General features: G+C 40.1%; 1 protein-coding gene across 1 annotated transcript in view; it reads right to left on the minus strand.

Moving 5' to 3' along the window:
• The window catches only part of stard13a (StAR related lipid transfer domain containing 13a), a 57,723-nt gene extending 35,938 nt beyond the window's left edge, over positions 1-21,785 (minus strand). Inside the window, exons 1-5 of the mRNA XM_074672098.1 lie at positions 21,622-21,785; positions 19,875-20,916; positions 14,814-14,948; positions 10,977-11,144; positions 7,817-7,847 (exon numbers count right to left, since the gene is read on the minus strand). Coding sequence (XP_074528199.1) covers positions 7,817-7,847; positions 10,977-11,144; positions 14,814-14,948; positions 19,875-20,627 — 1,087 coding nt within the window. The 5' untranslated portion in view covers positions 20,628-20,916; positions 21,622-21,785. The remainder of the gene's footprint in view (positions 1-7,816; positions 7,848-10,976; positions 11,145-14,813; positions 14,949-19,874; positions 20,917-21,621) is intronic.
• Positions 21,786-22,808: the final 1,023 nt, after the last annotated feature.

The raw sequence follows: 22,808 nt of genomic DNA on the forward strand, positions 1-22,808 counted from the left end.
GTGGCCAGTAGGTGTCAGTCGATTTGGAAAAGCAAAAACAAGAATGCAAAAGCATCAACACAAATGCAAGAGCAAAATCATGAATGCAAAAGCCACAACACAGCGGAAGTGCAACCACAATGGAAGTTAAGAGGACAGCTATCCTCACAGAGACAGAAAAGTTGTGAAAGTTGTATTTTTTTCTTTGTTCTTACAGTCAGCTATGATAAATATAGCTTTAATGCTAAGGTTATTGATACACAAAGTTAAGTATAAGATTAGATATTTTTCCGGTAAATAAAAAAAAAAATACAAGGTGAGACCCCTATGAAGCTTTATTTATCATGGATGAAGTTAAAAAAAAGGTCATCACTAACTTACTTTTACAACTTTTCTGTGTCCGTTGGGATAACTATCCTCTTTTAACTTCTGTTGTGACTGTACTTCCGTTGTGTTGTGGTGTTTGCATTCATGTTGTGGCTTTTGTAAATCATCTGACACTCACCGTCCACTTTAAACATGTGTGGTAAATGTAAGAGACCTTGGGTTGAAAAGTATCACCAAACCAGATTTCTTGCCTGATACTTGAGTTCAACCAGCAGGCTTCTTGTGAATTCAGATAAAAAAAATCCAGATTTTTTATTATTCTGGGGCCAGAAACTTATCACCCAGCATCAAACATGATCTGCCCACATGGGCTTAAATCAACAGTATCATCATGACTCTGTCAATATTTCTGCACCAGCCATTAAGAAAAGCTGCTCTTGTCAGTTCCCTCAGAAAAATAGGCCAGGAGAAAAAGTGGGTCAGGAGATAGTTCAGGGTGTCCGTTCTCCACACTCTCTCCAGGAACAGCAACAACTTCCCTGTTTCAACCTGCTAAGATAAAGTCTGTCCACATTGTCTGCCTTTTATTGTGCAGGCTGGATCACTAAGAGCAGGAGATGGCTATCACTGCGGTCGGTCTGTGGAGGGGGACATAAAGCAAAGGTCTCAGCCTGAGGACCTGAGAGGGCCGATGAGGAGAGATGATACAGATGGGAAATAAGGGAGAACAGGGCTGATACATGGGAAGCAGACTCAGTCTGAGATTCAGAGTATGGAAGTGAGTGGGGAGGGGTAGACGTCGTATTTTGAGACAGACTCAGGGGTTTGAAAGTTGAGTGCAGAGGTCTACAGGGTGCAGACTGAGGTATGGAGCGAGCAGGACCTGGGGCAGGACTGGGGAGGGGGAAACAATAGCTAATGCACACAGAGGAAACTCCGCAGGTCAGAGAAGTGCAGATTGCATGCTGATAAGAGGCCATGTCACTGAGAGTCTCAGTTTAAGGCACTTAGGAGTCATACACATATTGTGAAGTTTTGAGCTGTTAAAATAAGCACTCTCACAGGAAAATCCTCAAGGACCAACTTCCTTCCCGGCATTTTTTCTATGCTTTAGTAAAGAATCCGACCACACACAAACACACAACTGTGTCCAGATTTTACACAAATATACACTCGCGTATCTACCACACAACTCAACACATGCGCATGTACACACAAATTTAGTCCCTGAACATTAAATTGAAATAATACATCCTGTCATTAAGGTCATGTTTACTTTCAAGGCTCAAAATAAGACAAAAGTGTTCATCTTAAAAACAGCTAAAACACATCATAGGTTCCTCTAGTGTTTGAACTAAAACTATTTGGTGGTTTTAGGGAAAAGACAACAGTCTGAGCAGTATTAGAACCCACCAATAATACACATCCATCATCATCCCACAAGGAGTGGCCATACATGCTTTTGGGAGGATACCACATTTTCAGAAATGCCAATCCAGCCAGCAGTTATTGAAACCTCTTCTAGAAAAGACTTCCTTTTCCATTACAGCGTTTAGTCCACTGTGTAAACGCTGGGTCCATTACCTCCCCTGGGGTCATGCCAGTTCCTCTGTTTCAAGTATTACTGCTACTGTTTGGTATTTTTATTGAACTACAACTGTTTATTAACAGCACCTACATGAAGATATCCATTTATGGAGATGACTTAATGTTGAGATCACTTAGAGCTAAATGTCTGAGGTCATATAGCTGCCTGCTTGCGGGGAACAGCCTCTGTCCATGGGGCATACGACTTAATAAGAGACCAAATCCTTGTGGACTTTCTTGTTGGCATACATCACAAAATCTGCTGAAATGTGATTGGTCGACGCTACTTTGACTTCAAATGTACCACAAATTGTATAACTAGAATATATCCTATTCTAAAAAAAATATATCTTAACCCCTGAGTGCAGATTCTACATTTTATGTTAAATCTGATGAAACATGGAATCATTCAGTGGGATTCTGGGTAAAACATAAGCTGTGTAACTTTGTGACCAAAGTGCATTCATGCAGAAATCCCTGAAGACAAACTCTGAGGCATTAGGTACCAGCTTATCTCAGAAAACTACAGCCGGAAATGGTGGACATGCTTTGGGAAAAAGAACTCAGCTGACCCTGGTCTATGAGTCTTACTAACTTAATGTGATTCCAGCAGCCAGAACAATTTTTCCTTTCTCAAAAAAGCATTTTCTGAAAAAAGGATGACAATATCTGACATAAAGTTGTTGGTTATGCTACAATTTTGAAACGCAACAATTTCATTAAGTGGACACTTTTGTATGAAGTAATGTACATCTGAGACTCAATACGAGTTAATCCTGGACTTTGGTGTGCTTTTAGAAAGAATTTGGGAGATAATTAAGGTAATACAAGGGTTTTTTTGGGTGATATAACAATAAAACTGTCCAGTAAATAAGCTGGTTGTACAAGTTATTGCATTTGCAAGACAAAACAACTCATATATTTAATCCCTACCTATGAAGGAATAAGACAATGGTCGCAGCTCAAGATATTAAAACATGAGTTCATGAGAAACTATCCTTCATATAAACACACAAAGAACAAGATTCATAAGCTGACAAAGCATGGATTTATTAAACTGAGAAAGAGGGACTGAGATTGATTAAGGGATTGAGTTTCAGTATGACAAGGCAGTGGAGGGTAAAATTACAGAGGAAGAATCAGACAGAGGTTTACTGATGGAAAAAATTGGACTGCAGCCAAATCTTCTTCCAGTCTTGTTAAAGCACTCCTGCATACCGTTGCAATATTTAAATCACACTCACTCTAAAAAAAAAAGGCATACTGACTGAGTTAATAAGGGACCTCCTTGCATCACAAACCTTAACTGCATGCACTTGGGTAGGTCTGCACATCACAGCTCCTCTCAAACACATGCACACATTAACACCTTAACAAGACTCCATCATTAAGTAATCAAGCTTTATTGGGAGTTAACTGCTGAGCCCACTGCTTTTCTGTGTGAGGTATATAGTTTCAGCAGGAGCAGACTGAACCCTCTGACACTTCCAACACTTTCACACACTTGACTGAGACAAAAACATTTGGGTTAAACATCAGCATGACACCCCCTCTGGTAATAACGTGTCAGGAGTCTGCAGGAGCCAGAGATCAGCTGATCCCTCCAGTCAGACTTATTAAAATCACTTACAGACATGCAAAGGACAAACTGAAAAGATCCATGGGGCCGTAGGTCAAGATTACCAACAGTCTCCCTGAGTGCTTTCCAATAATGATAAAACTCTGAAGGATTATATGTTTTTTTATAATCCCTGACGGCAGTGAAAGTAAGAGAATGTGTGTCAGTGGTTCAGGCCAAGGTCATTTAAAGCTTATCATCAACTACTCTGAAACAGCAGCTCTCTGCTGAAATATCTTCCAGGGGTTATTTTTTTTTACCAGAGCAGGGGTCGAGTTACTCATCCTGTGTGAAAGCCTGTGGAGCTGGAAGACACAGCTGGAATAAAACAACAGTCATACTATGATGGAGTGAAATGTTCAAAAATAAAAAGATTCCAGCAAAAAGCATCTGACTATAACTATTACTGAGAGCGACATATACACTGTAAACCTGGTTATGATTATTTTGTTATAAATTAAAATACTAAGTAACGTTAAAAAATGTTGCATATCACTGTAAAACATGATCAGTTGACCTTACTCAGAACTGAAAGATGTGAAATTTGTCTTATGAATTAAGTAAATTCAATAATGAAATATTAAAGCAGATCTGAACAACTAAATTAAATAACATTTTAAAGCACAACTGGGTCTTATGTCCACAGCGTTCCCTCCTCACTCATGGTTACAAATGTTGTCACAACAAAAATCAGCTCCAATTTCATAACTTTGGTAACTGTGAGTACCGAGGAAAAGCAGTAGAAATGAAACCCTGCTGTTCATTGAAATATGGCTCTTTAGGGGGCACAGGTTGTTTGAGCCCCACAACACTGACTGGTGGTCTGTGCCCCATGGAACAGGGTCTTGTACCTATTGACTTTTGCAGTGCGCCTAATGGTTAATAGATTAATAAATTAAATGTTTGACTTGACTATCATGCTATTTTGGCCAATTTTGAAATTAATTGTAAAAGATATAGTCAATTATTTCTGACAAACCACAGAGAGCATGGATGGCTGATCAATGCCACGAGGAGCACAGACAGCTGGTCCATGCTGGGATGCACAGACAAACAGTCCGTATAATGTGGGGCACAGAGAACCTGTGCCACTGCTGCACGTCTAGAAGTACAACAGGGTCTCATATTAACTGCGTCCCCTCCCCACTCACGGTTACAAAACGCAGTCACAAACTAAAGATTTTAAGTTGTGCTTATTAAATAGTAACTAAAGTTAAATCTACTCAGAAATCATCATTTTCAGCACTGAAAACTCAGACATTTGAGTAAATTAAACTTGATAACAAGTTTTTAGATTTCATAGCTTAGTCCAATGGAGTAACTTGAATTTCGGGGTTTACTGTGTAGATTAAGTTTATTATTATTAATAATAATAATATACTTTGTTTTAATAATAATAAAAGCTCATTTTTTTATTTTGTTAGAATAGAATAGAATAGAATAGAATAGAAAATACTTTATTTATCCCCGAGGGGAAATTCAGGAGTCACCGCAGCATTTAAGAAAACAAAAGTAAGAAAGAGTATAGAAAGTGCAAAAAAGTCCACAAGAAAATAGATGACGACTTCCCGTCCACCACTCGTCCACCACTCTCCAGCCCAGCCAGCCACCACCTCCACAGGGTCCAGGACTGAGCCTCCCCAGCAGTCTGTTCAGTCTCTGTCTCCTGGATCCTGTCTGCTCACAGCAGGCGAAGCTCCTCCGGTGTGTCGCCGGCGTCCGATGTCAGCTCCGTCAGCCACGTCCGTGAACAGCACGATGCCGCTGGGTTAGCACGGCTAGCTCGTCCATCCCCCGGGGCTGGATCCCACGTTCCCAACAACGATGGATGGAAGGACAGGTCCACGTTGTCATCTCCCAGCTCACACCCGAGAACCGGCACGTCGTCCTCACCTCCTCCTCCTCAGCTCGAGGGAAATCATCAAGCCCTACACTAGTTAGCATTGGCATGCTACAGGCTGCTAACAGCTGAGTTCGCATGTAAACAATGCAGCCATGGTTACATGTAGGATCTCCAGACAAACACAGGAGAAAAGTAGTCAAAAATATCGCCGAAGCCACAAAAAGTTTGGTGTCCGTGACCGACAATGAACCATACAAAGTGATGATCCACTCCAAATATAAAGATTACGAAAAAGAGACGAAAAAAATGACAAGAAACAGACAAAGACGAGAGAGCTGCTGCAACAGGCAGCTACTTGGGTAGCGCCTAGCAACGGGAAAAAAGATGACATTTTTTTATTATTTATTTAATTTAATTCATTTAAATTATGCCTCTCAGTCATTGTGTGCTTTGGAGTCCCGGTAAAGACCAAGCATCAAATTCCTGAAATTAGAGTTTTAAGTCCAGATCATGTTAAATCTTTGAATATCCTTTTTTTATGCTCAGGTGGTGCAGTGTTTTTGTGATTGTCCAGCTGTTACACAGCATTAAACTGAAAATATGATTTACTGCCTGAAAAAAACATTCCTCACGGCAAAGTTGAATCTTGTCTATATTGATTATATCATACGTGCTGATTTAGAAATTATAAGTTAATTATTAAAATAGTATGACTTATTTGCAAAGGATTCATGTCATTTCTCATATCATGCTGTAAGGAGAGCTGAAACATTCTTCATACATGTCAGTGCAGAAAAATCATAAAAATAGGTCCCAAATCCAGCTCTCCTTGCCAGATATGCACTTAGTTTGTTTTGGCTGTTTTTGTGTTAAGGACACTTTTTGATAGCTCAAAAGAGAGTCAGTTACATCCCATGCAGGCAAACACAGCGGTCATAATCATTAATCTGAGTTTAAAAGAAGGTTAAGATGCAGTAAATTTGTTTGTGTAGTACAACAGAAGCATCTGTAGGCACCATGGAGGTAACCTAAAGATTGAGATTATTTAACTTAAGATCAATTGAAGCACACAAAGATGTCCTGTGTTATTCCATATTATTAATCCAGATATCAAATGTATTGAAAATATAATCTCTTTCATCCCTGCAGAGATTAATCATTTTTCTAAGGGGCTTCAGAGCAGATTTGATTCAAAGCAGATACATAATGTCTGCTCTTTTATGGACAGAAAATATCAAAGACACGTGCTACAGAGAACAAAAAACCTTAAAAGTGATAAGGAGACCCCGGCAAAGAACAAACGTAGTGCTTCTTGAAACTCCTGAGAGGAATTCCCCGTTTATCTGTCAGAGCGCGGCATGAATGTCAGCTATGTGGGCAGAGATATGTGCGTATCATATCCTGTCCCTCTGCAGCTGAGACAGAGCCCACACAGGCTGACATACACTGATTGATTAGACAGGATTTCTGTCAAAAAGCCAGAGTGCTTCCTCATATCAGAGGAGAAAATAAACACCCTCAAGTGAGAAAACAAACCTGAGGCACCGAACCCCAAACAATGAAACTAATCTGCACTCCTCTCCCAACGCTGCCATGTTTGTATGAAAAGTTTCTGTCTCCCTTACAAACAAACACACACAAAAACTCGAACCCTCGACGTATGCAACTGACGCCATCACCTCTGACCTCTCTGCAGCCTCTGGGGCCTCATTTACCCACAATGCAGCTCTCCTCCGCAGAGTATCATGCTAGAAATGTGACCCCTGCTGATGCTGGAGACACCTCGACTGTTAAGACACACGCACACACGAGCAGTAGGGTGTACGAGCTCGCATACACACATACAGAGAAAACACACAAAAATAAACAACCCAAAATGTGAGACATATCTCCAGGTTTCACTTAACTACAGTCGCTGTGACGCCTGTGCATGTCAATCAAAAAGGGACACACTCACAGGATAAGAGATACGGATGAGGGTCAGAGTTGGCCTCATTAATCATCTCCTCAGGCTCTTGTAATACAGGAAAGCTGATTCCAAGAGGTGAAAGTGCAAAAAATACAACACTGAAGGAGAGGAAAGTACAAATAATTACACAGCACAGCTCTGGGATGTGCTGTTCTGCCACAGAGAGTGAGAAATCCCCTCAAACCAAAGCTTCCGAGCACAAAATTTGTTGTTTTAAATCTTTGTTTGTGCACCTGAGTTTGCGCCTGGTGTGTACAAGCTGTGTGTGTATGCGTGTGTTTTTGTGTGTGTGTTTTCATGGACACAGTATAGCTTGACTTCTGGGTGGTTGAGGTTTGACATTCTGCCTGGGAATCCAGTGGGACACATTCCCAGAAGTCCAGTTTTATCCCAAAGCAGGAATGCAAATAAGCAGACTGTATGCCGATACTGAACGCAAAGAAACACACCACACTCACACACTCACACACTCCTTTACTGGCTTTGATCTTACCTGCCGAGCCACTGGTCATCCTGGCAGCAGCCTGATAGGGACAAGAAGAGGAAATACACAATGAATGCCAAATAAAATCAAGACATAATACAAACATTGAGAGGATTCACATAAGCAATTTGAAGCTTTTGGACTGATGCAATGACTCCATTTCACAAAAAGAAAATCAAACCACAATAAATGACCCAATAAAACCAAAGGAAATTGGAGAGGATGTTGTTGCGTATGTGTTTGCTTCTGTGAATGTGTCTCTGTGTTCTCATGGGAGTCTGTGGGCTGATTCAGTAAGAAGAAAATCGGAAATAACAGAGAAGAAGATCAACAAAGAAGACAGCAGTCAATGTGAAAAAAAGAAACTGTAGCAGGAAAATACTAATACAGGAAATTAAGGCTTACACTCTGGTCATGAGGAGTAAGTCACACACATTCACTCCCTGAAAAGTCCCACAAAAGGACTGAGTAATAGCTCATATTTATTTTCTAATCATTGTCAGGAACATGATCTTAACACAGTTTATCACGAATGTTGCAGGAAATCCCCATTTCCCCACTGAAGGTCCTCATGAGCTTACATTTATTCCCAGAGCGTCACATCTACAGATTACAGGAAACTCTAGAAAACAGTGCTGGGTTTTCAGTCTTGATATAATTTACTGTTACCCCATTAAAAAAGCCCTCAGTTTGAGGTCTAATCCCATTTAAACTTTCCACATCACTTATATGAACTGTACTTCGTAAGTCTGTCAGATAAATGGGTAAGTCTTTTGTTAAATTACAACTGTGCCCAACTTCTCTCACAAGAAACCAACTTTAGCTCAGACATTTTCCACTATTCCATAACAATCACATTATGTTTCATGTGCCAGCTGACTCAGTCTAAACCTGCAGAAGTATCTGCTAACAGAGGCTAAATTTTGATTAAACTGTTGGCAGTGGCCTTCTTTCAGCTTCAGAGACAAGTCTGATGTATAGAAGCAGATCAGATCAGCATCAGAAGAAAATGTAATCACCCTCCAAACTCAACTTATGATCTTTTTTAGGAAATCTTCACACTCAGACTGATTTTGTAGTGTAGCACATCATTTTGAGACCGACAGTAAACACTGCCTAACCTGTCCCTTTGCAAGCACATTGATCCCTCACACCCTTTTTGTAAATACATTTCATATTTTGATCTGGGGATGTCTAACAGCAGCATTTTTAACGTGAACATCCTTCAGACATTCTTTGACTTTTTTCTTAAAAACCTCAATTTACTCCCTCCCTTTCTCCAATTATCCCTCTCCCATCTGTCTCTGGGCCTCGGTCCAGGCTGCACGTCCCCTGCTGCTGTGTAAATAAGGTGAAAGTAAAAGGATGAGACAGCCCTGCTCCTTCCAGCAGAATGCAAGGTCATCTTTTTGTCCCTGTGTCAGCACTGCAGCAACGGCAAAAACAAGCTCACATGCAGCACTGCTCCACAGGTACATGTCAGGCAGATAGGTGGACACAGGGAGCAAGAGTAGAAAAGTTGTTTTCAGATTTAATTAAATCTTTATTTAATTACAACTAACAGATTTTATTCCAATATTAAATTTTGTTTTCTCTGTGCACAATATGGATCTGAAGCCATTGAAACTCAGGAGCTGCACTCAAAATTTTTGGCTGTGATGACTTTATATATTTATATTTTACTACTGCCAGTAGCCTGAATTTCTCATTCATTATTTATTTATTGTTGCACTCTCCTGACCAAAAATAAACACTGTGTTACAGTAGGAGTAGGGTGGCGCTGGTCCTATCAGCTCAGATCTGGAAGTTCATGACCAGAGAGTAAGAGGATTCAGGGTCATGGCTCAGATGGAGCATATGAGACAGTAGCACTCTGACAAGAGAAAGTTTAAAAATAGTTTGGAGCATGAGTACTTTTTCACAGAAATTGATTCCACAGCAGTATGCCTAATATGTTGGCAGACAGTAGCTGTTTTAAAAGAGTGCAATCTACATGAGTTAATACAGTAGTCATTTATAGGGAAAAAGACATTAAGATATGAAGACATAGGCTTAGTATTTGTGCCGGATGTTCAGTAATTTTATAATGGGAAAAACAGTAAAGGAAAATGTTTTCATTTTCAAAATTACTTGCTATCGGCATATTCAATATTTTGCACTGCAACATGAATGTTTGGTCTGCAACCCTCCACCCTGATTTGTTTTTGGCCCTTCACTGAACAGAATGTGGGCATCCTTGCTTTAGTGTATCAGTGTATCAGTGTATCAACAACCCCAACATACACTGAAAGGTTTTCATTTAAATTGGGAAAAGTTAACTCCATTCAGTGAGTCAGAATGTGAATTTCACCTGGATGACCCAAACTCCCTCAAAAAGGACCCACTAACACTAAACCTACATATCATCAAATCATTGCCCAGTGTGTGGCGACACAGGGTCAGTGTCTGGTATATCTGCATCTCAGCTTCAGGTTTATTGTTCTGATCCACAAGAGATGTTATTCCTCTGCAGAATAAAGTGATACGCAGTTGATCCTAATGTGTCAGGATTATTAGCTATAAAAGGCTACTCTGGAGAGGGCGTGTGTATATGTGTGTCTTTGTGTGCATATGCACATGTAGAGAGCAACAGGGGCCGTGGGATCAGACTGATGCTGAGGAGTGGGTTTATTTTCCCCTAACCGTGACTGATAAAGTGCAGCTGTCCAAACTAACATGAACACACACACATGCACCCACCCAAACACACACACACACCACACACACACAAACATACACATGTATGAGCAGAAATTTACATCTAAGTTCACAACTTAGAGCATACTTTGTATATCTATACAAGAGGTGCAGTAACTCAGCCTATGTAACATTAACTGATGCCACTGTTTCTTTTTATTCAATAAAAAAACAGTTTCAGTTACAGGCTGACCAGAAACACCCTTTGAGTGTTGATGTACCCACTGTGACCTCACCTCTGGTTTGTGCGCTACCGTTCAGATCCTCAGATTCTGCATCTTTGTTTTGCCATTTACTTTTTAAGGGCGCAAACATAACACACAACCATCAGCGTTTGTTTGACTACAGGGGTTTTTGTCATGAAGCTCTGGGTTGTAGCTCAGCTAACTAAATGTCAAAGACAGTTAAGACAAAGAAGCTCAGTCTGGCTCACCCTGGCTCGTCGAGCATGCAGATGAGCAGGGGATGATAGGGAGGAGCGGGTCAGTGGTCTGCTGCGGGTCAAAGGTCGAGACGAGCGCCTGGTCAGTGGCTCTGATTTGTCTGAGGCTCTACAGGTTCCCTGAGTCTGACTTGACGTCCTGGCTGCAGTCGGGGCACCCTGAGAAGATGAGAAGAAAAGTCAAACAAGGTCTAGAAACAGTTTTCTATTGTGGATTTTGAACATGGGAATTGATGCCTTTTAATTAAGTGATGTCAAAATGTCTCAATTAAGCCAAAGACCCTCAAAACCAAAGACAGGAATTTATATGTTACTAAAAACAGGGTATCTCCATCTCTCCTTCACTGTCACAACATATCTCATACTTTACCCCTCTTTTCAACTGCTAAAGAAAATGTTAATACAGAGACAACATAAATATCCCAGAATAGTCTTACAGCTACTGATGTTCTGTTTTGACTTAAAATCACGCATTGTCATTTCTACTAAAACTAATGCATCTATAGTTAAGATGGAAAGTACCTTTATTTTTATTCTTTATGTAGTCGTGTCTCATCCAGTTTCTCACCCTCAGGTCTGTCTTCATGTCAGGTGCCTCTTCGGCTCCTCTCTGTATCTCTAGTTCATTTCTAGTTCATATAAAGTGAAGTTTCTACTGGTGGGGAGAGTTTTAGGGTATGAGACAGTGATGATGATCTGTCTGCCCTTCTCTCTCATTCTCATGAACAGCCCCCCCATGTTGCTCTCTCTGTATCTCCGTGAAGTGACAACTCTGGAAAATCCATCCTAGCTTGACCTCATGACTCAACTTTTGTACCCTCTGCAGTGGAGAGACCCGCTGCTGTGCTTCCCGCTCTCTCTTCCCGTAAAGCTGATAACATGGATGAGAATGTGTGTGTGCGTGTGTTAAAGTGAAAGTGATGGAGGGCTGGCACAAATTTCTGTAAAAAGCATCTATTTTCTGAACCATTCCTCAAATGCCAACACAAAAAGAGACAGATTTTCCCTTCATCCCAGTGTACAAAGAGAGTCTGTGTAAAAAATTTCCTTTCTGACCCAGCACAGTGTTTTCATCATAGAGATGGCATGAAACAGTTTCTTATTTTTACACTCTGCGGTCATGTTAGATAACAACTTTGAGGACATTATGTCTCGTAAACAAATTGCATTTTTAAACTAAAAGCCCAATTTCCTCTCATCTAAGTTTTTTAAAGTTTTGTGTTATTAAATTTAAACTATATGCCATTTTTGCCTATAGTGACATCGGCATTTGACTATTGTTCATTTCTAGATGCTCCAACAGTGCAATTAAAAGTGGTTTAAAAGAGAATGATAAAAAAGAACAATAAGTATTTGGATCACTAAAATGTATAATTTGAAAAATTTGTTCAAATGTTAATATCTAAATCCAAGAATTTATGATGATACAAATTTGAGGCTGTGGATTTTGAGTTTGTCTTCAACATGCCTTACAGTCATAATTAGCATGAAAATACACACACAGTAACATTGCTGTGTATATGAAACCCTTCAATATTTCACTAAAGTGTGCTACTACATCAGAAGGTGCCAGAAGAAGAGCACAGACCCTGCTAACATAGGTATGCTATGCTACAGTTAGCATCTTCACAGGACTCTAAGCTGTACTTGTGGGTCTTTGGACCACATGAAAAGTTCAGTATGGGAATAATGACAATGTTAACACACAAAACTGTAAAATTTCTAATACCTTCAGTATTAACAGTCTTGGTCTGGTGTGCTAGCATGCTAACTTTGATAATTACTGCTATAAGATACTAACACAACAGCTAGCAGGATCATCATTAGTTTTGCAGGTGTGAGGTTATGAATAATAAAATAAGTGGGAGAGTTTAAACATTGATTGTGTGATTGTGTTTACTAATCTGTATGATCAAAAACTTCATTTTGGACCAAAATGTAGCGCTATACAACCAACACTGCCAGCACACAGAGCTACAACGCTAGCTTGGCTATATGAAGACAACAGTAGTGTAATTAAACGATTTGAGGAGACAGAGGAGAGGCAGGGCAGTTTTGTGATGTTGTCGGCTAAAGGAGTGAACAGTTTGGAGTGAAGATGGCTTAGAGGATTATAATTGGGGTACTTAAAGGGGAGCTGGATATTTAATCATTTTTGTTTTGAATTCAACCTCCTTCCTTCTCTCTGTCCTGCATCCAACCGTGAAAGCCTTTTACTATCGAAATAAAATCACACTTTACTGTGGTGGGCTGAGATCATTTAATCTTTACTACCCCATAAATATTTGACATTCCTGGATCACGGCCTCTTCTGCTCCTCCAATGCAAGACAAAAGCAGCTGAACTGAACTTTTTTATTGATTCTTTTATTGATCATCACATTGTGCTGGATTGTGTATTTTACTTTCCTGCTTCACTCTACAATAATTCAGCCTCGCTGTAACTAAAATGTTCTTAAGCAGTACATAAATTTTTTGACAGAGGATGTGATGCACCAAGCAAAAAATGTCTCTTTTTTTCATTTAACAGGCCTGCAAGACAGTTTGATTAAGATTAGCCAAATCAAATATGGCCTTTTTATGAGAATTCCTCAAGTCCTGTGCTGTTGGTTTAAGAGCTATTTGAGGTTACCAGATTTACACTTTGTAAGCATAATGAGGCAGCTGGAATGCCCTGAGAGAGTGGGGCAGCGCAGGAGCTATTTACACACCTCATTCTTCTGGCAGAAATTATGTTAAATAATCCTTTAAAATAACAGTAGGCTGGTGTGAGCTTAGCTCTTACTATCTGTGGTTTCAGGAGGATAAATGCAGTTTCCAGATGGATGCCATACGAGTCAGAGACCATCTAATTTATAAAAGGCTTTAACGGTGGAAAAACAACAGGCTTGGAGACCATCCAAACTATAATTCCTAATTAATCTGCCCTGTTTAAAAGCCTAGCAACACATTCCCCTGAGTATGCTCCCCAACATGCGTGTGGTGCACTCTATGATGACTCAACGGTTAATGCAGCTTGAGTGTGTGTGGTCACAAATGGTATCGTGAACAGTACAGAAAAATATGAAAAACAATGCTGTAAAAACCACTTTGCTTTAGTTACATAAACAAAATGTTCAATCCTTGATACATTTTTAGTTTTATTCATAATCAAGTTAAAATTTCATCTATTGTTTAAATTCTTTTAATAAATTCTACTGCTGGCACTACCGTCTTTTTAACAGAGAACAAAATATAACTTCTTCTGGTAGCTCTGTAGTAGCTTGAAATGATCTTCAGCTCAAAAGAAATCACTGTTTTCTTCACACAGGTGTTTTAGGGAACTTTTATTTCAGCCTGTGTCTGAAATGATTTGTTTTAGCTGCTGTCTCTTTAGGGTCCCCACCACACAAACCTTGTTCTCTCTGATTGGCCAGCCCTCTGGAAGCCTGTTGGGGGTGCAGCTATGGACAGACTTTGGTGTTTAAGGCTCACCCCTCCACTGTGTCACTGGGTCTCATGAAAATCTTGTGCTGTTTCTAGACCAGACTGATTGAGCAGTTTACAGACAGATTCAGGGATTTCTACAACACGTGCACTTGTAGCAGTTTAAGAACCTGCACACGTTTAGTCGTAGCATCCAGCATTTTTACTTTATATCCATGTTTAAAATATGGGGAAGTAATAAAGGAGCTAATTAAGTTTTCTTTGAGATTTATTGGTTTCTTGGTATCTGAAAAGTTTTCATACTGGAAATTTAAATGTATTATTAATTCTTTTTGATTCATTATAGCTTCACTTTCAAACAAGGTAAAACAGGCTTCACTTAGATTATCTGCTCTTCACTTACCTTGAGGCTCTTCTGCTCCCTCTCAGTGCTCACTACATCTGAGCAGCAGCGATTAGCACTCTGGACATCATGGATCCCATCACTCAGGTGATCCAACTTTTTCATCATCAGGGTCATGGAGTCATACGCAGCAGCCTGAAAACACACACACATAAACATGTAACTAAAGCTACTGTGACTCCCTCCCTCCTTGCAGGCCTCCTCTGCTTGTGAAAGACTCCTGGTGCTCCCAGCCCAATGTGGCTCCAAATCTCTAGCCAGACTCTTCTCCTCTGTTGTGGCCAAATGGTGGAATGAATTACTCTTTACAATCTGCAAAGTCCCTTTCTACTTTTAAGCCATGTCTGAAAACTCATCTGTTCAGGGAACACTTAAGCACTTTATCTGACCCTTCTTCTCTTTATCCTCAGGGGTAGAATGAGTCAGAAGGTCTCAGACCTAGGTCTTAGTAAATGTTCAGCACTAATTACTGAATTTTGTTAAAGGTTGAAGTGTATTGTTTCAGCCATTGATTTTGGTTAGTTGGCTAGATTATTCTACATCAGTAAAAAACAAACAAAAAAAATCCCGCACTCAATGGCAGCACCTTTGTCACACTAACTTGGTTTTTCTTCTGTCTAAATTCTTGCTTGTGTTGTACATCGCTTTGGATAAAAGCGTCAGCTAAATGAAACTGTAGCACTGTATAAGAACAGCACTGTACTTTAGGTCTTCATTTGCTATTCTTCCTCCACCTACTCCATCCTTCCCTGCGTCAGGGCTCCTTTGCATATCATTATTACTCTTTTCAGCAAGAGTGGTGACACACAGTGTACCTTGTGCTGTGTAGGAGGTGACACTTAATTGGTGGGATCATCATAGAGCAAGTCTTCAGTAGTAGACAAAAGCTAAAGCCAAAAACAAAGATGTTGATGCTGAATAAACCATAGAAAAACAGCCATGGGACTGATTCCATTATGTAATCATGTTTTTGATATCAGTCCACTCCACACAGAACACATGCACATACCAAAACCCTCGCTTTCCCTCCCTTTCCCTCTCCACCCATTGGTCATGGACTCTGACTGAGACACTTGTTCACTGGCCTTCCAGGAAATGAACAAACTGCTTTGTTTCTGGGCTCCGTTGCCAATCCCAGAGTCCCAGAGGCTGATAGTAGCACATAGGGCCCCTTTGAGGAGCCTGATGTCCCAAAACAGCCCCCTCACTCACACACACATACATGCATGGACAAAAGCATGCCCACGCCTTCCCACCCACTCACACACAAACACACCCTTCTGCCCACGCCCATTTCCAAAGCCATCATGTTGACCGTTTTAAAAAATATCTGCAGTAACGGCTCTGGCGGTAAAGCCATTTCCTGTGTGCTGCAGCCCCCACATCTCCAGATTCCTACACACAGGAACACAGAAGACTGTCTGTGTGCAGCAGGGTGCTATTTTTACCCTCACTGAGGGGGACAGATTCGGGGTGAGGGGAGAACACATGGAGGGAGGCTTTTTAGTGGCATGAGTGACTGCAAACAAGAACACACCACTGCACAGACACATGTTGGCACACACTTGCTTCTTCCAGCAAGTTGCTCTCAAAGTTCATGAAAAGTTAATGGGCATCTGTCAGAGTATTTACAGAGGAAAGAGCTCTTAATGCATCACTACACTGATACAAGAGCTCTTCATTAGCCTATTGTTCTGAAGTGTCTGGTAAAGCCAATGCAGCTATTATCCTGACGTGTATGTTAAAGCATGAATTAGTAAAGATGTGCATTAGAGTGCTCTGGTTCAGCTGCAGATACCCTTTACTTTATGTTCTGTAACTCTATCAAACATCATCAGTGAATAATCATTATAACAGTGAGGTTTTGTATTTCCCATCAGATCCTAACAGGAGAATTTCGTCCCCTTTGAGAGAAGTGGATAGCAGCTGTAAGCTCAAAACAGACACATCATCCATCCCTGTACAGCAGTGAATTTTCTTTTTTAAAGCAATAGTCGAAAAAGAAGCCTCATGTAGCATGTCACCAGTTCCCTTTTTAGTATTTTACTCTTTTTTTAATGGCAAAGTGTGTCCCTCCACATTCAGAACACATTTGACGGGATTTAATTTTTTAAGAACAACAGGAAATCTCTTGAGATGATCTCCCTTTTTAAACCATAGGGCATTTACTGTAACTTAAATTTCATCAAAACAAGCAGCAGCATCTTCACAACAATCTATTCAGCTAATTTTCTAAAAAAAAAAAAAAAAAAAAAAAAAACATAACAGCAAACAGCATTTTTCTGAATGTACCGCTGGAATTTAACACTGTTGTTGGCAGCACTTGTGCCTGATTTCCTGCAGTGAAACCTTGAAAATACTGAGGTTGCTATAAAAAACATTGGTTGAGATAGTGACGTCTGAATACCTGTAAAGAGATGATAGAAAAATGCTGTCTTAGCAGACACAAATGTTCAAGTCAAGCCTGTGAGACCTTTTTCACTTGCAAAGTAGCTTGATAATTCGTTTGGTACTCTGAAGTCCGCAGATAATTTCATTTGGCAAAGTTGCAACCCACATTGAAGAGTGTGACGAAACAGCATGTTCCAAGATATTCCAGGAATGCAGAGCCACAATGAGGCCACTTTGACTTAACAGGTATTCAAATGAGCACTGGCCACAGCCCGTCAATAAGTGACTTTAAAAGCTCCTCGGTCAAACTCAGGGAACAACGCAACGAAAAGGACGCAGGGAGAACAAATCCTTTCATTTCAGTCCAAGAGGGCAGAGCAGGTCCTGGTGTGCCAGAGGACTGTTATAAGAACGTGCCAACGACTGAGGGCTGCTATGACAGGTGTGAGAACGCAGTCAGGGGCATGCTCTCACTAAAGATACTCAGTGGTGCAGTGTATGCTGGGAGATGCCAAGCCAGGAGGAAAAACAGAATTTATAATTTAGATTCTACCAGCCAAAGATTCTTTGTATTTTAAGTATTTATATGAAAGTATTGCTATTCAAAATTTTATGACAAATATTAGCCACTTTAGTGAACACTGAGAATAAGTTAAGAAGATAAAACTGACACACATGTGCCTCATACTACATGCTAAAATCATACATATATGCATCTGTAGATGCAATCACCTTTGTTTACAAATCAGAAGTTATGTGTAAAAGTACACTCATTTTCACTACTAACACTGCAGCCTCAGTTTAAAAAAAATACCAGAACAATTAACCATTTTAAAGCAGCTTGCTGCCCTCTAGTGGTTAAAGAAGGTTTGTTCCTACAGATGCTGTGAATAATGTGTAAAAATACACCAGTGTGGTCCTATATTCAAAATGATTTCAGGGTAAATGTATGTTAATACTGTATGTACTTAAAGTATCAGTCAAAGTAGTTGCTCTGCTGAAAAGCTTCTGTTTCATGTTTGATTTGTTTTTTCATTTTTGCATTATTGTTGTATTTATTTCTCATTTCAAAACCAGCAGGTATGTTAACTTAATCCTGGTGTATTTATATTTTTTATGATCCAACTAGTTTTTATTTTGAGTACTTGTTCATGTATATATTTTGTTGTTCAACTGGATGTGATGATAATAACTGCTGTTGCATCACCATAATTTCCCAGTTTGGGATCAATAAAGTACTTCTATTCTATTCTATTCTATTCTATTCTATTCTATTCTATTCTATTCTATTCTATTTAGTCAGACATTCTTTTTTATTGCTTGTACATGAAATGGCACCTGAACAATGCAATACAGTACAAATAGGGTGCTTTACCTGTTCTGGCAGATTAAGCTTGAGTTATTTTAATCAATATACTTAAGCCTGGCTGCTGCCAACCTGTGTCCAAAATAAATCCGAGAAATTCTATGACTGAGTTGAGAGGACAGAAAAAAAACACTTACACCAAACAGATCTGAAATACATCAAACAGATTTTTTAAAAGTTTTTCTTCTGTTTTCCAATTATAAAATATTTGGACTGTAATCAAATAATTTGCGTGAGAGAAAAAAACTCTTTAGTGGAACAGCATCATCTTCATATCTGTAATCCTGTAAACTGTCAGGGGTAGAGCTGAGAGCACAGTTAAAAGTGTAGTTGAAATATAAAGCGATGCATTGCTCAGAGCTTAACGTGTCTCAGCAGCAAAGCACAGATGAAAATACTAAAAGTGAATGGTGTCTAAATTCCACTAAGCTGCACCAGTTTCAGGGTTTAAGACCCATTTAATTCTAAAGTAACCAGGCGTTCAGGACATACAAACAAAAATCAGCCTGAACCTTCTATGATTTGGATAAGATCTCCAGTTTGTTATGTTCAACTTTTTTAAGAGAGTTTTGGATGATACTGATGCAAATATTCAGAATTACCCTTAGAGAAATCGTTCAAGTTTAAACTTTTAGTTTGTTTGAAATAAACTTCACTTTGTCCCTACATGCTGTTTGGGGTCATTTTGACCTGGTATCCTTTTAGATCTACCAGGGTGGGTTGTTTTAGGGATCTTAAAACTGTACGGTCCGTATCTGTGTGTACTTTTTGGGACATTGGAGACAGAGTCCAATGGGGGCCTCAACACTGTCACAGGAAACCATGGTGTGAAGGTAACTGTAAGGGTTGAATTGCTGCATACACACTGTGACACTTTAGATACAGTGGATGTTATGGTGTGAAAATGACAGATGATGTCCTCTTAGTTTATTTCACCAAATGGCTTTTATGATATTTTAATCCAAAGTGACTTTGAGGATCTTTCTGTTTCTTTTTATGTGGATTTTGGTGCCCCCTTGTGGACAAAGTATTAGTTACATTTGGACTCTAGATGTGTATGATGTCAGATTCAACAACTGTATCTGGATTTAGCCAGTACAATACCAATTTTCTTTAAAAGACTCTTTACATCCTTGACAGTCTGTCACACCACAACAATGAAAGTGTCTGCTGTGTAAAAGGTCTGTCAGCAGTTGAGTAAAATAAGAAAGCAGCCCCTGTGGTGTTTCCTCTGACATGAACTCTAGATTTAAATATCTTTGTCTTGATAATCTCTCTTCTTGTCCTTAACGTGTTTTTCTTACCTGCTGTCCTCTGCTCTGCCGTCTATCCTCCTCTTCCTGGCTACCTGTGAACTCAGGTTTATCCTTCTTGCTGTGTTTTTGCACCCTTGATGCGGAGCTGCTAGGCTGGGCATCCTGTCTTTTCCTCAGGCACTTCCTGCTCCTGCTCAAGTTTCTACGGCGACGGCTGACAAGGAATTCCTTATATTGTGAGGTCTCAGGAAAATCATCATCATCTCCCTCTTCAGTTGTGGACGAGGACGAGGACGACTCCCCGGCACTGGAGCAGTCATTTGAGGCCACTTGGTTTTCATGGCTGTAGTCATAATCTCTGAAAACAATGGCACTTGGTTTGTGTTTTACTATTCTTAGCAGGTCCGAAGAGGAGTCCTCTGTTGTGTTCACAGACACTGGAAGTTGACTGCAGCTATTTTTATCCTGGGCTGCTGAAAAGGTAGAATAAAGCTCATCAGAGGTGACTGATGTCTCCTCTTGCTGCTGAGGTAGCATGGCTCCACAGGGCTCTAGATACTGTCCCTCTTCTTGAGAATTTCTTTGAAAAGCAGCTTGACAATCCAAGTCTGAAACCTTCATATCCTGATCAGATCCAGGAGCTGATTCTGGACTCTGGCTACCTTTGCAGTGTCCATCCTGTATGTCAAGCTTCTCTGAATCACACGAGGGGCTGGCGTCCATCTTCAGCACGATCAGTCTGTGAGCATGGCTGACCACAGGAACTAGAGCAGAGTGCAGCAGGGGAGCAGGTTCAGACATGGTCTCGGTTTAAGTCAGGAGGGGAACTTGACCATGCAGGTCACTCAAAGAGACACCCACAGCCTGAGGGTTCATGAGCCTGTTAAACTGCTGCTGAACAGCCAGAGCTGTGCCTGGACCTTCGTTCATTACCCAGGAGCCTGTCCTCACCTGTTTTGGTTCTTTTACATTAATTAGAACAGTAGTTAAATAAAGCAACTCTGATGAAAGTCAGTGGACATACAGTTGATAAAAATATAGATTCAAAGGGTGATGTTCATGCACAGTTCCCACGGCATTCCTTCGACACCTGAGAGAAGAGGAAAAAGAGGCGGTGTGTCAAATTTGGCAAATTGATTCATCTTGACATGTGTGAAGATTAAAATACAAACATGTTATTTGTCTTTCTGAATGAATGAATGTGTCTTTATTCAAGTCTGGATTTGCTCACAGGTTGCTACTGCGTAGGCAGGTTTATCCATAAAAGCAAACAGCAAATCAATCTCTATATTCAGCCCCTTACACATCACTTACACATACTCTCTTATTTACCCTCTGACCTCTTATAATAGAAATAGAAGTGTTGCATTGAATAGGCTACTAAAGGCCAAAACATTCACACATGGAGCTGGTCCGTGCCAGAGTCAACAAAGTTAGTCAGAAACAAATCTAACAGCACAGCATTGGGTAACTGTGAGACTTTTTTCTCACAAAAAAAAAACACCATTTTACTCTGTGTTTTTCCTGGTGGATATTTTTGGCTTCAGTCAACACACCCTTTCCTTGCCTTGCATGGTTTCTTTGTCTTTCACACACAAAGTGATCTCAAAACTAGGCCAAAATCCTGTGACATCAAGAAAAAAACTGCATGTGCGTGAATAACTGCAAAATAGTTTTAAAATCTTCTTAACGTTGTCAAATTATCACCAATATCCATGTAGGAGCGTTTGTAGCTCTAACACCTGCATCTAATGCTGCTTTCGAAGGATCAACATGACTCAATTTCAAAACATACCAGATGTGTCTGTGCCATTGAAGAGGTAGTGTGGTCCAAGAATGCATAAGAGGCGGCAGTTTAGAGCACCGAGAGGTAAAACAGGTATCCTTCTCCTTTTTTCCAGGCAGCATGGGGCTAATTTTACAGGCAGCGTGGGTTTACTTCTGAACAGAAATGAAATGCTGAGAGGGGAGGAGAGAAAAAGAAAAGGTTGAGGAATGCTATTCCCTCCTACATTACCTCAGCAAGAAGACAGCGAAGTCCACAGGCAGGTGTTTGAGCTACTTGTGTAAGTGTGTGTCAAAGGTGTGAGTGTTGTTATGCATGAGAGTTAAAGCATGAGCTAGAGAGGAAAAACATTGTTTGTCACTTTAAAAAAATGTGGTGGAAATGATCAAACTTGTTAGGGAGCTGTGAGTGCATTGGACCTGGACAAACTGACATTGATTTAAAGGCTTGGGGTCCACAATGCACCTTCCTCAACACCCCTGTGCCTCTTTCTTGACTCATAGCTTAATATTATGGCTTGAGGGGAAGGTTTTTTTCTCCAGATGCACATTCTTCGACTACACATGAGGTAATGCTGTGTAATCGCCTTGAGTTTATACTTTTCCTACAAGAGAAAATCTGTAAGGCTTGATCGACGAAAAAAAAAAACTTGTGGTGCTCAAAAAGTTGACAATGTGCTGTGGAATTCCTCAGGTTGGCCAGCAAACACAGAATTTCATGTTTTTGTAGGGAATGTCTTTGGTCAGGAGTGAAGACTGGCAATTTGTATGTTAGCTTTGAGGCTGGTTCTGCTTGTTGGGACCTGTTTGACCCTCAAGGTCTTGGGGAGAAGAGATCTGGTCAAAGTGGAGGGTGGGTGGCGGAGAGAGTGTTTTTTAATCTATCAGTGTTTTACAAAATTACAGATTAAAAACATGCCACATGAAATGTAAATGCCAATTAAAATTCTTCTGTTTTTGAGTGGACTAACCCTTTAATACCATTCTTCTACCATTCTTCTACCATAAACTAATAAGTACTGTTAAAAGAACATAATACAGAAGTATGACATGACTAATTAAAAATAGAGAATACTCACTCATGAGTACATTTGATTCTTATGAATGAACTTCATTAGCTGCCTTGTTTGAATGGATTTGAAAAATCTTGGTTGATGGCCCCCACAGGCTCCAGCTGCTTCTCTGTCCAACATCACA

The sequence above is a fragment of the Halichoeres trimaculatus genome, unplaced genomic scaffold, assembly GCF_033239565.1.
Source record: "Halichoeres trimaculatus isolate MK-OKI-2021-1 unplaced genomic scaffold, fHalTri1.1 fHalTri1_scaffold_6, whole genome shotgun sequence".
Classification (NCBI taxonomy): Eukaryota; Metazoa; Chordata; class Actinopteri; order Labriformes; family Labridae; genus Halichoeres; species Halichoeres trimaculatus.